This window comes from Notamacropus eugenii, chromosome 6, assembly GCF_028372415.1.
Source record: "Notamacropus eugenii isolate mMacEug1 chromosome 6, mMacEug1.pri_v2, whole genome shotgun sequence".
NCBI classification, from domain to species: domain Eukaryota; kingdom Metazoa; phylum Chordata; class Mammalia; order Diprotodontia; family Macropodidae; genus Notamacropus; species Notamacropus eugenii.
Window position 1 is genome coordinate 62,010,224 of NC_092877.1, and position 14,520 is coordinate 62,024,743.

At 37.1% G+C, this 14,520-nt stretch overlaps 1 protein-coding gene across 4 annotated transcripts in view; it reads right to left on the reverse strand.

The window, feature by feature from the left end:
- ZBTB49 (zinc finger and BTB domain containing 49) overlaps positions 1-14,520 on the reverse strand; it is a 35,604-nt gene that overhangs the window by 20,113 nt on the left and 971 nt on the right. For 2 of the 4 annotated variants that reach the window (XM_072620216.1, XM_072620213.1), the window contains exons 2-3: positions 2,578-2,748; positions 340-1,445 (exon numbers count right to left, since the gene is read on the reverse strand). In XM_072620216.1, the coding sequence (XP_072476317.1) occupies positions 340-1,445; positions 2,578-2,729 (1,258 nt within the window). In that variant the 5' untranslated portion in view covers positions 2,730-2,748. Of the gene's footprint in view, positions 1-339; positions 1,446-2,577; positions 2,749-2,807; positions 2,948-3,159; positions 3,276-14,520 lie in introns of all 4 variants that reach the window. The other 2 variants (XM_072620214.1, XM_072620215.1) reach the window with 2 other exon arrangements.

Here is a 14,520-nt window from a genome sequence, read left to right on the forward strand (position 1 = left end):
TATCAAAATATATGAAAACTTAATGACATAAAAATAAATACTTCTTTTTAAAACTCAAAAGTTTAAACATTAATATGGAACAGAAATCAAATAAGACAAAAAGATGCCACCTTTTCTGTTCAGGGTACAGAGAACCATTTGTAGAATTCTAAGATTTAGGAATTGTACCTGCAAGCTAAAAGTGAAAAAAAGAAAGGTAGCCAAAATGCTCCCTTGAGAGATGGAAATAATCTTTGCAACCATTAGCCTCATCAACAAACAACACCAACCTCTCGTAAAAATGTGAGTGAGCAACACTATGTAAAAAGCGTTCACCATTTTGTACTCAAAGCACTGTACCTGTATGAGACCGTTTGTGAAGCTCCAAAGTGCTTGGGTGTTTAAAAGGCTTTCCACATAGTTCACAAGTATATTGTCTTTGCAACTGAAGAGTTTGCGTCTGGTCTTTCAAGATGACGGTGCCCTCAGTTCTTTCAATTTCAGCAACACAATCAAAATTCTCTGAACTTATGATCTCTTCCCTTTCTTTTTCTTCAGCACCTTGACTATTAGCTTTCTCTACAGGACTTTCACTAACTAAGGGTGACTTTTCTATGACTAGACTATGATCTGCTTTAGCTTCAGATGATTCCTCCGCAGACTGCTGTGACTTTAGGAAGCTTAGTTTCTTGAGGTGGATAGCTTTTTTCAGTCTCCTCTGTTCAGCAGGCTGCAATGATGTGCTGTCAGACTCTGGATCTGGGGCAGCTTCGTTCAAAGGCTGGGCAAGGAAGTTAGAAGGGAGGTGTTCAGAAGACTCTAAGATACATTCAGAGGGACTGACAGTACAAGCATGGTTTTCTACTGAGTTAAGATCTGTAGATGCACTGAAAGCAAAGGGCTGTTCAATTACTCGTTCATTACTGGAACAAGAAGTTTGTTTATAGAACTGTTTACTGTAAAAGTTTCTAAGTTTGTAATAATAATTTGACTGCTTAAATGGAAATTCTGTACAGTTGCCATCTATAGCATCAGATGTCTGTTTTAGTCCTTCACCAGAAGAATTCTGAAGATGAACTGATTGTGGTCCATGAGAAGGCTGGCCTTCCAAAACTTTATGAGGCTGTGCACCTGCTGAACACTCTTGGAGCAGGTGAGAAGGGTAGTTTTCACTCATAACGCCATTAACATCAGTAGCCAAAGCACTGTGCAGGGAGAATGTGCTATTACAAGGCAAGCTGGGAGACTGCTCCATAGCAGTAGATTTCAAAAATGCATGACACATATTCAGTACATTCTGTACTTGTAAACACTGTGCTATGTCCAACATTGTCTGTATATTGTCTTGGTTAAGATCCAGGTGAGAAGTGTACATGAAGTCCAATATCTGCCCTATGCCTCCTACATTTTTTATATCCAAATGAAAAATGTCATTCTTCTGGCCTGAAGAATTCTGAAATAAAGTCCTGATGAAAGAAAGCATATTTGTTTATAATGTAAAAGAACACATCTACACTAACAATTGTTGCTTACAAATAATATTCAAATAAGTCCATGTTAATAATTATCATGCTATAAACATTAGGTCAAAAACTTGTTAGAGTTTTTAAAAATTCCAACTCTCTAACAATTTAGGCAAATTAGCATAACTATCAACAAGGATGGAGAAGATATCGCTATAAAGTCTACACTTAAAATTTGCAACTAGTTTTTAAAATTCAAACTATAACAGGAATCACCCAGGCAAGGTGAGTTTAATCAATTAACCTCTTAGAGCCCCAGGCAATTCTTTAAGATTATAGTTTACTGAAGAATTGCTAATCTTCATTGTAGAGGAAATTTGCCTCATCAGGGGAGCTCCCTAGGCAGAAGAGATCCATTTGGGCAAAAAAAAAAGTACAGATTACACATCAATAAATAAAGGTTCAAAGATAGTTTTGAGGGAAAACAAAATCTACTTAGTATCTACCTATATGGAACTGTTTCACGTAGTATAAATTTCAATGACAGCACACATCAAAGAGTATATACACTTTTTTCATGTTTAGTAATCATGGGGCTTTCAAATTACCATCAGTTATTTCAACGTACAAAACACAGATACATTTCTATTTCTATTTAGAATATCTTACTGGAATGCCTCAGAAGTATGTTTTCTTTAGGGTATATGAGAAACAAAGGCTAAAATGTTTTAATTATGTTTTTTCAGAGCACAACAAAAAACACCAATGACAGGTGTTCAATTCCTTAATCTATTTATTCCCAAAGAGTATGAACTGTTTTTAGATCACTGGAGTTGTTCATTGAATATAAAACTTTATAAAGTATGTCACAATTACATTTATTAATAATTGAGTATGGCTTTTATGCCATCATCTTAACTGTTGAAAAACATTTTAGGTAGGAAGCTCATAGCATTCTTTTGGACAGATTTGTATAGCTTAAAAAGGAACAAACTTGAATGGAGTTTAAGTAGATAATAAATATTATTAAGTAGATAATATTATTCAAGTGAGAACTCACACTTAAGTGAAAGTATTTTCATTGTAAAATTAGTTCTTGCATACGATCAAATTGAATCAAGTCCGAAACACATACCTAAAATACTGACTGAAAGAAGCTAAAACATTTTTATGGGCCTTAAAGCAGACTCCTTTTACCACCAGCATACAGTCACAGAGGAGGCCTTGAATACGCTGCTCATGCAGCTGCTGAAGGAGGTGGCAGCTGTGAGTAGCAACAGGGTCCATGCTAAATCATTCAAGATACCTAAAAATATTAATTAGAGTAAGAATATGATTAATTCATGGAAATAAAAAAAAATTCACCTAAAGAAACTCTTGAAAAGCATTAAAATCGATGTCTGTTTATTGGAACAATCTTTCACCACAGCAGACCAAACGTTTCCGTCATAGGAAGTTGAAATAAGAACATGCTATCTTCATTTCAATTCTTAGATTTAGCCCACCTGAATATATGAGAAAAAAATATTTAAAATACTATAAAATCTACTGGGTCCCAGAAAGAAAGGAGATTAAGATTAGCTTTATAAAAATTGACTACCTACATATCCATCACTGTTCCTGCTCTCAAGGCTTATCTCATTAGGAAGACAAGCTATTTAGCTAAATAGCAAGTGAACATTTAAACAATAGTAATAAGAAAAGCAAAACATATTACCCAAAGCAGTGGTAACTATCGAGTGAGCAGAAGAGACAACCGTTACTCCAGGAGCTCAGAGGTGAGAGATCACTGCAGGTTGGCGGACTCAGTATTACCCTGAACTGGGTTTTCCCCTATTTTTAGGGGAAAACAAAAGATATCAGTAGAGATAGAAAGAATAACTCACTCTAAATGACTCCCTGGAAGTTACACGGCTAGCGTGTGTTAAGTTGAAGACTCAGACTCAAGTCTTTTGACTCAAGTGTGATATTCTTTCCACTTCACTGGCACTTGTGAGGGCCCAACTAGTCTGGCTGGAAAGGAGGGTTATATGGTGAAGTAAGAGAAAGAGAGGAGCAAAGACAGGATGGGATCAACCTGTGGAGACTGATATTACCCATTACCCAGCAAGTCGAGGTTACGTTGTGCCTTAGAAATAACCAGTCAATACGCCCTTGCTGTTATCTCAGAAATGTCCATGACATCTACACTCTTTTCAGCTCCTGTACTGCTTTCACCTAAGTTGGTTCAAGTCTTCACTACTTCTTGCTGGGATTCCTAGAACAGCCATGTAACTGGTCTTCCTATCTGCAGTACCCCTCCTCTTGATTCCTCTCTAATACTGCACATTAATCCTAAAGCTCAGCTCTGAGGTTTCTGAACAGCTCGGGGTGTCTCACCTATTTACCTCCCCCGCCACTCCTCTAGTTTTTACCTAGATTACTGGCAACAGCTTTCTAAGTGGTCTCCCTGTTTCTAGTCTCTTTTCAACCTGTCCTCCAGTTGTCAAAATAATCTTCCAAAGGCCCAAGTCTGACCATGTTGTAGCCCTGCTCAAAAAACTTCACCTGCTCTTCACGGCCGACAGAGGTAAGATGAAAACCCTTTAGCTTAGTTTAAATGGGAAGTCTTCAAGGCCAACTTTGAGGTTATTTTGGGCTATTTATTCTTCTTCATGAAAACTTTATGCTTTTGTTCCTCCTGACCTGTACACCTCAAATGTTTTCTCCATGCTTTCCTCCTTTAAATACTTCAGTGGATCTCATCAGTGCGAGCCTTGCCTCCACCAGTACAAATTGCACTTCTTGGCACTCTTATCTTGATAATCCCATTCACTCTCAAGGATTAAATTACCTTTATTTGTACGTGTCATGTTCTTCTCCTCAGTAGTAGCGACTGCTTTGCTTTTATCATTGTATCCCCAGAACCTAACACAGTGCCTTGCAGACAACAACTTAATAATAAATATTTATTGAGTTGGATTGATATCCAAGTAAAAATGAACTAAACGTGAAGGGAAATACAGGCCTGGATCTTAAGAGAGACAGCACTAGAGATATCAATATGGGAATCAGCAAACGGAAGTGACAGTTGTATTGAAAGCAGATGAAGTGTCTATAAAAGTTAAAAAAGAGAACAACAGAAATTTCCATGGGAGTAAACAGAAGATCTGAAGCGCGTCTCTCCACTGGCTCCTTGCTATCTCCTTACAAAATATGCTGTTCTCCTCAATCATCATCCCAGCTGCCCTTCACCACTACACTTTTGAAAAGTTTTCCTCTTCCACTCCACTCACTTATTTTAAACCCTTGTAATCAGGATTCTAATCTCATCACTCTCCCAAAAGTCACCAATGACCTTAGGTCAGATCTGACAGCTCATTTTCATCCTCATTCTCCTTGTTCTTTTTGAAACATATAACATTGTAGATCACTTTTTCCTGCAGGATTCTCTTTCTCCCAAGTTTCAGATTCTTCTCTTCCTTAATCCTTTCTCCATCTCCTTGTGGCTCCCATTTGATCCCTAACTTTAATTTCTCAAGGGCACTCTTTCACTCTCAAGGATTAAATTCCCATCATTACATGCAGGATGCTCAGGCACTAAGCTCAAATATGCATTCTGAACTGCCTAGAGAACATTTTTACCTGGATAGATTTTCACACCAAAATAAAAATATCCAAAATCAAGTTTACTTTGATCCACCCTCTAATCCTCCTGAATTCAATGCTTTTATCAGTGGAACCACTAACAAGGAGAAAGAGAAAAAGCATTTATATAGTGACTTACTATATTCTTTTTACAAATATTATTTCATTTGACTCTTGCAATGACCCTGGGAGATAGATGCTATTATTATCCCCAATGTACAATTGAGGAAACAGAAGCAAACAGGTTGACAGTAACTTGCCCAGGGTCACATAGCTGGAAAATGACTGAGCCTGGAGGGAAAGTCAGTTCTTTCTGACTCCAGGTCTAGTGCTCTACCCACTGTTGCATCAAGTTTATCTTCCCCTCAAATTTCTTTAAGTGCCTGGTATTTCTCAGTAGCACTAGCATTAACCTAGTCTCCCATGTTGGAAACTCTGGTGTTCTTTTTATATAACTCTTCCTTCTCCCTGACTTTTCATATCTAGCCACCAAGGCCAATCAATTTTACCTTCACAACATGCTTTACAACTTGATTTCCCTTTATTTTCTCCACTGCTATTAGCCTAATATGGGCCCTCATTGGTGTGGTTCAGTACTTCGGTGGTTTTCTTGGCAAAGATACTAGAGTGGTTTGCCTTTTCCTTCTCCAGCTCATTTTACAAATCAGGAAACTAAGGCAAGCAGTGTTAAGTGACTTGCACAGGGTCACACAACTAGTGACTGAGGCCAGAACTGAACTTTATAAAGAAGAACCTTTCTGACTCCAAGTCTAGCACTAACCACTGTGCCATCTAGCTAATCTGTGCCCTGATTACCAACTCCTTGGGCTGTTGTATTTTAATAGGTCATTGCACCTCCACCCTTTTCCATCTCCAATCCTTCATATTACTGCTAGAGTAATCTTTCTTACAGAAATGGTCACCTCATTTCTTTGCTCAAGGTTCTTTAATTGATCTTTACTGCTTACCAAGTAGCTTTCAAATTTCTTTCCAGGTATTCAACAGGCACTCCACAACCTTTCCAGCCTAATTTCACACTAGTCTCCTTCACACACTCTGCATGACAACTGGGCTATTTATTGAGTCCTCAGCATGTCCTGTGGTTTCTCAGCTTTATGCTTTTGCTCCTCCTGACTTGTACATCTCAAATGTTCTCTCTATGCTTTTTTCTTTTAAATACTTCAATGGGTCTCATCAGCGTGAGTCTGGCCTCCACCAGTACAGATCGCAAACGCAATCATGCTTCACCCTGGGTGACTGTTTTCTCCCTAAGAACATCCTTGGAGGATCTACTCAATGTACTTCTCTTAGGCATTTTAAAACAGCACTTAAGTTGTCCTGTTATCCCCTCTCTCTAAGAGAATCCCTCACCATGTATCTCTCCATTGCCATGTGGGTTACCTATAACTGTGGTTTAGGGATTGTGTTGTTATAACAATTGTTACCATCCAGAATAACTGGGCCATCCATGTTAAATAGTTTTGTGTCACAACAGCCTGAATTCATAAAAAGTACTGTGTAGTTTCCTAAGTGGAATCCAGCCTACTCTTTTCCTCCTATTCAATTCTGGGTCAAATTTACATCTGCAGTGCTTGTCCTCTGAGATATAAAGACTGCCTCCAACTGCATGTCATAGTTAGACCATATTCGTTTTTTATCAATTAGTTTTTTACCTATGGATTGCTAAATTGATCTTTTGAATAATCATGGAATTCATTGAGGAAGCACTCTGGCTTCATGCAAACAGAACACTATCTTCCACATGCTACAGAAATATCTGGAGTATTTGACTATCTATCAGGAAACCTTCAATTTTGTCCCTACAAAGATTATCATTCATATCTGTGTCAAACACCTTTGAAAAGTATACGCCTACCCATTTCACACCTTTGACAATAATCTGGCTACAATTATCTTGTATGATCTTAACATAAGCATGAGATTATATTGTAAGAAAGTCTAGAAAACTGTCTTCCTTCATTAAATCAAATTTTTTTGTAAACAACAAAAACAAAGCAAGACTTTGCATACTTTGTACATATCAATTATATAACTATGAAGATGTAGTCTGCTGTGAAAAATTGTTTATGAAAGGCTACTTATTTTCATCTCATATTTCCATTAAAAATATCCCTGAATATAGATCATTCTCAAAGATTTTATAGACACAGATTTGCAGTTATTGATGTCCGTCCCACCTCCCAGAAAGCAATCAAGGGAGGATTTTTTTTTAAAAAAAGAGAAAAAAATCAATACACTGAAAAACTCTGACAACATATGCAATGTCCCGTAACTATTGATTCCCTTACCTCTCAAAAGGAATGGGGGGAGGTATCCTCTCATATCTTTTCTTTAGGACCAAGTTTGTTCTTTGGAATTTTGCAACATCCATTTTGAATTCTTTTGTGGGGATTATTCTTTAATTTGTATTGTTTTAAGTTACTGTGCATATTGTTTTCTTGTCTCTGTTTACTTCATTGTGCATCAGTTCATGTAAGTCTTTCCCTATTTCTCTGTACTTATCACAGAAATATTTCATTATGTTCATGTATCATCATGATTTGTTCAGGCATCCACCAACTGATGTGTATTTACTGTTTCCAGTTTTTGACCATAATAAAAAGTGCTATTAATATTGTGCTGTGCACAGGGTTTTTCTTCTTGTCATTACTCAATGACATCCTTGGGATATATGTCTAGCAACAGAATGTCTGGGTCAAAGGGTAAGGTCATTCATTTTACATACCTTATCTGTTTAATTTCAAATTGTTGTTCAAAATGTTTCTCCAACAATGCATTAATATTCCTATATTGATAACTTTTCTGAGTGTTATCACATGATTTTAAAAAATTCTTATTTTAGAATTTTCTCCTCTGTGATATATTGCAAATGATTCAGTTCAATTCAGCACTTATTAAACACTTACTACACTCCAGGTACTATTCCAGGCACTGGTAATAAAATGAGACAAAAATAAAAAAAAAAAACAAACCTCTGCCTTTAAGGGGTTTACCTTCTACTGGGAGTGGTAAAGTTTACTTACGCAGGTAAGTAAATACAATGTGTGTGTCCATATATCTATATCGATCTCTCTCTCTCCTCCCATAGTTACTTATTTGTGAATAAGTGTAAACAGAACTGAAGTGCTAACAACTGGAAGAAGAGTCCAGAAAAACAATCTTTTTAGAGGTGGCACTGAAGTTGAGCACTGAATGATCTCTCACTGCTTTCAAGATTGTGTTGCCTCCAGAATGGCTTTTGATATGTTCATGATCTGCTCTGTTTCTGACATCATCTTCTCAAGTACTTTTTCCACCTCTTATTTGCACAAATAAGATTGTGTAAATAACTGCATCCTCCAGGTAGAATATAAACTTCCATGAGGACAGGAATAGTTTCATTTTTATCTCTGCATCCCTAGCACCTAGTACAGATCTCTGCTCACTGCAAGCCTGATAAACATTTGTTGAACTAAAATAACATCCAATGAGAAAGATCTATGGATGGGAGAAATACAGGCCTTCCTTGGTTAGCATATTAGAAACTGAGTTGAGTCTAAATGTGGTAATTTCCATTTATGATTAAAGTAAGCCATTATAAAAACTTTGAAAATTGGTTCTATTTTACATCTACTTGTCCTCTTGTCAGCCTATTTTACGTATGTTCTTGGGAGGATGTGGCTTAGCTGGATCTCACACCAAACTTTTAAACTAGTTTTTGAATGAATGAATGAATGATGAAGCCTTTATTAAACGAATACTACATGCCAAGCACTGAGCTGAGCATCAGGATACAAATCCAGGAAGCAAGACAGTCCCTGCTTTTAAAGAGCTCACCTTCTAATGGAGGAAGATAACTTAGAAAGGGAGCTGGGAAGTGAATTTTCCATGTAAAGCAGCACAGAGTTGAAACTGTCTCAGAAACAATGATTTGCTGCTGTCCTCCTTGATAGTGACTTACAAGAGTTTGTTAGCCAACGTTGTATTGTTCTTTGTCACAAAGTCTCTTCAAGAAGACCAAGGCTGTGCAGGCTAAGACCATCCTGAGGCTCTTTAGACACTGGCCGTTGATTTATATTATTTAAGCTTTTACAGGAAATCATGATAATAAAGGTCAGTACATTTGCCTTTTTTTCCCAATCCCCACTTTTTGGCATCAAAAGCACATCTGTATAAGGCAGATGAAAGCTATTATAATTTTTACAGTGTTTTCTCATCTTTATTTTTTCTTCTAGTATTATGTTGATTTTAACCTTTGTTCTAACTAATCTATAACACATAGGAAACTGATTCTGAAATTATTTTATCAGGAATTAAATATTTTCTAAGATATAGTAAATTTCCATCTTTTGGTGATGTTTATTCTCATCCTGCCCAGTGCCTTCTGACTCTTCCAGTATTCATGACACAGAGGTGTAGTTTCTGAATACTTATATTTTTCATTTCTTAAACCTCAATCATACTCTAAGCAGGGGTGGGGAACCTGAGGTCACATGTGGCCTTCTAGGTCCTTGGGGTGTGGCTTTTGACTGAGTCCAGGTCTTACAGAACAAATCCTTTACAAGGGGATTTGTTCTGTGAAGTTTGGATTCAGTCAAAAGGCCAAACTTGAGAACCTAGAGGGCCAGCCGCATGTGGCCTCAAGGACACAGGCTCCCCATCCCTGCTAGAGAATAGTTGAGAAAATGTACCTCTCTTATTTGTGGAAGTAGGGGCCAAGCTCAGTTAATGTGTCAGTTGGTTTTAATTAAGTTCTTTTTCTCTCTCTTTTGTAATTCTTTGGTACAAGGAATGGTTCTCTGGGGAGCAGATGGGAAGATATATTCTAAAATGAGGGTAATATTAAAACAGAAGACATCAAAACTTTTTTTAAACATGAGCTATATTTTCCAAAGTAATTTTAATCATCTTCTGTTGTGCCCAATTTCACACAAAAATCAACATAAAAAGTGTAAAGTGACTTATTTTTTAAATTCTTGCCAAGTTCTTTGTAGAATTTCTCTACCTTTTCATCTTCTGCAACAAGTATTGGTGCCTAAGCTACAGGTTCTTTTGTTCATGTTTGTGAGTCCTATAGAATGTGATGTCCTAATATCCCATGAAATGTTTCCCATTCTGTTTGGAAACACGATGAAACCAATCTTTTTTTTTTTTTTTTAAGTTGCCTCTATTAGGAGAAACAATAAGACATCCTACATTGGGCTAAACATTTTGTCTTCTGATCTGATGAGAATATCAATATGAAGTGGTTCAGTTGTTTCAAAAGTAGGTCAATTCAGAACAGGTAGATTTCAGAAACACCTGGAAAGACCTACACACTGATGCTGAGTGAAATGAGCAGAACCAGGAGAATATTACGCAGTAACAGCCACAGTGTGTGAGGACTGTTTCTGATAGACTTAGCCTTTCATAGCAATGCAAAACATTTCCAAAGGATTCTTGATACAAAATGCCATCCACATCCAGAGAAAGAACTATGCAATAGGAATGCAGAATGAAGCAGACTATTTTCGCTTGTGTTATGTTTTGTTTTTTTCATGGTTTCTCCCATTTGTTTTAATTCTTCTAGGCAACATGACTAATGTGAAAATGTGTTTAATATGTGTAGAGTCTATATCAGATTGCATGCTGACTGGGGGGAAGGAGGGAGAGATGGAGAGAAAATTTAAAACTTATGGAAATGAATGTAAAAAATTGAAAATAAATAAATTAAACATTTAAATAAAAACAAAAACAAATCAAAAAATAAAAAAATTTCAAAGTAGGTCAATTCAATATTCTCTGGACAAGGAGCTCACCTTTAGATTGCTAACAGTTAATGTTTATAGATGGATCTAAAAACTATGTGGTTCTCGGCACCCTCTGCTGCATTCTGGCCACTGTTACTACATAAGAAAGGGCCACACAGGGATGAGTACCACTTAAAAATGTTTCTTGTTTCATAGGTGGTGATGCTTTGTGTTCTTAGGTAAGTTAGTTCTCAGAATGAGTTTATGGTCAGGCCCATGACAAAAAGTCTAGGTCAGCAGAACCTACCAGAACTTAGGTTGGGCTGGCATACTTTTCAGGAATGCATATAACTTTCATGCTATAATCAGACTAAGAATTTGTGGAGAAAACCTAGCTAAAGTTAACCTAGTTAAATTCAAACGTCATCTCCATCAAACTCTTCTGGATTCCCTGCTGGTAATGACCAAATCGAGTGTCTGCTTTCCACCTCTCTAATGTACTTGCTGTGTAATATTATTATGATGATGTTATCTGTGTTTTATCTCCTTACTACAACACAAACTCCAAGAGGTTAAGAATTATGTCTTATCCAATGTTATATATTTCCCAGTACCTAATTAACAAATATTAACAAATCTCTACTGATTGGGCCAGAAGGAACCTTTTAGGTAATGGTGGGAAAAGTGTTTCAGAAAATATAGCCTAAAACCAGAAAAACAGGAAATTGAAGAAGGAGTAAAACTAAATCTGCAGAGATTAAACATGTTTAGCTCTAGCCTTTAAAATGTGGGCTAAACTAGTAGAGGAAACAATGTGGAATAGAAAGTAGAATAAGGAAAAATTTTGGTTCAAATTTCTCTTTTGACATTTAAGCATTGTGCAACAATGCAAAAGTTATCACAGTTATCACCTAAGACTCAATTTTCTTATCTATATAATTGTGATAACATCTGTAGTGCCTACTTCACAGGGTTATGGTGAGGATTGAGTGAGATCATGAAATAATCTTTGTAAACCTTAGAGTAACTATTACAGGGTGGTTTGTCTTTTTGTAAGCCTGAAAGTCAACTATGGACAGTATTCGTACTTTCTAGTTCTATGTAGTGTCTTGGAGTGGGTAGTGGAGAGCTATTCACAGGCATGGAAGAAATCACTGATGATTCATGTGGCCTCAGCAAATCTCAATAGGGCTGGATACTATTCAAAGTAAGCACACAAACTGGCTAAGTCACGCCTTCATTAGCACTTATATGTACACAGTATTAGCTTTCAGTTACTCCTATGCTGCTTTGTAATTACCTTCCATATATTGTACATATATGGTTTTTTCCACTGTGAATTACTTGAAGGATTTTTATATTTGTACGCTACCAGCAGTGATATAGTACGTAAGCCATGGAGTCCTATGGGACTTGCTTTCAACACTCTTCTGTGACACAGTATGTTGTGTCTTGTCCTTCACTGTATCTCTGGAATTGCGTCTTCCTTTGGAGTTAAGGTGTTCACCTATTCTATTCTGATTAAACAGTGCTTGATTCCGATGTTGCAAGGGTCAAGCCTTAACTAGTTATGTCGCAGTGCTTGACCTCCATGGATGCTATGAACAGTTTCCTATTATAATTTTGACTTTTTTTGCTGACTCATCTTGCTTACAATTTAATATAAAGGACATGAAGCATCAGTCACCTTCTGTGTAACTAGTCAGAGCTGTCAGGACCAAAGCATGCCTGGCACCATCCCGCTTGTTTGCTGTTTCCATGACCTTTATGCCACTAAACACCGCACTCTGGGAATCCTGGAAACTGGGACTAACAGTGTGGCTGATCTGCATTTGCATGACACCGTACCGGGTCTATCAAACAACTTGATTTGACCTCTTTGTAGTAAGCATAAGATGTATCTTCCTTTACTCAACTCCAAAATCTCAGAAGTATCAGCCTATAATATATTATCAAAGAATTATGTATATAGTAGGCATGCAAAATATTCAAAATTCCTGCTACTAGTGCAATTCACATCTGAAGAAAATTACTTGCATAGTACTTTCCCCCCAGGCAGTTGATGGCACAGCGGATAGAGCACTGGGCCTCGAGTCTGGACTACCTGAATTCAAATCCAGCTTCAGCTACTTATTAGCTGTGTGACTCTGAGAGAGTCCCTTAACCTGTTTGCCTCAGTTTCCTCAATTGCAAAATGAGGATAATAGTAGTACCTACCTCACAGGATTGTTGCGAGGATCAAATGAAATAATATTTGCAAAAAGTGCCTAGCACAATGTCTGGCACGTAGTAGGCACAGTATAAATGTTTATTCCCTTCTCAATTTGTAAAATGAACACAAACTACCTTCATGTTTACTGTATGCACATTTTACTATTCTCTCAGTAAAATGTCTATCTGTTACCTCTTCTAATCATTTCTAGAGTCATAACTTTTCAGATAAAAGGTCTAAGTAGAAAACAAGTTGTTATCACAGGTTTTGTCTCATCTAAAATATGAATATTATTCAGACATTTTAATCTTCATAACCTGGAGAACCTAGCATTTATAACAATTGCTTCATTTGGACTGCTTGTTTACTTCAGTTTATCCCCTTGAAATTTAAATTCCTACTCCCTCAGACACAGGAATTCCAAGTCATTATAGAATACAAGGAAAACAAATCCTCTCTGGAACAAAAAAATGGCACCTACCTTTGGCAAATATTCTCTTTTCAAATGAGAGAAAGAAACAAACTTTTATTTAGCACTTTTAAGTTCAAGGTTTTACAAATACCACACTTTTTCCACACAACAAATGTGGGTGCTAGGTGCTATTATTATCCTCATTTTACAGTTCAGGAAACTGAGGTAAACAGAGGTTAAATGATTTGCCCAAGGTCACATAGCTAGTAAACGTCTGAGGCTGCATTTGAACTCAGGTTTTTCCGACTTCAGGTCCACCTGTCTTCCTGTTCCACCTATCTGCCTCTCTGAAGAAAACATAATCATGTTATCCTTTTTCAAATATGAACTTGGTAATGCAAACTTCCTTATGTTAAGGAAAGGATTTTTACTATTGCTGAAATTCTCTTGTATATTCAAAAAGAAAAAGCTTTGTTGTTTCTGATCCCGGAAAATCATCATTAATTCTTAATAGGAAAAAAAGAAACCTTTAAGAAAAAAATCATCTGTCTACAGAAACTACCAATTCATAATAAATCAAACACCTCTCACTGTACAAATTCAGGTACCTGAGAGTGAAAACAAAAGAAATTCTTTTGATTAGAGCTTGATGCCATCATTATACACAATTATAAGGAATTTCATACTTTTCACTTCCATAGCACTTATTTATAAGGAAAAACTTACTGGCAGAGGAATCACCAATTCACGCTCTTCCACCAATTAAGCGATTTTCAGAGAACGTTAGAATGGGAAAAAATCTCGGAGAGAATCTAGTCCAACGCCCTCATTTTACTGGAGGAGGAATCTGAGGAGCAAAGCCACGAGGTGACTTACCTAGAGTCCCATAACTAGTTACTGACAGGGCAGGGACAAAACCTATTTCCTGACTTCCTGTCAGTCACGCGTTCTTCCCCGTACCCCAATAATTCAGTCCTGTGGCTCCCTACTGTGGCCAGGAGGGGATATGACTCCTTTGGCATTTAAAGACTGTCACAAACTGGCCCGTGCCTATCTTCAGTCTTACCTCCCCTTCCACAGACACTGTGGTCCTGCCAA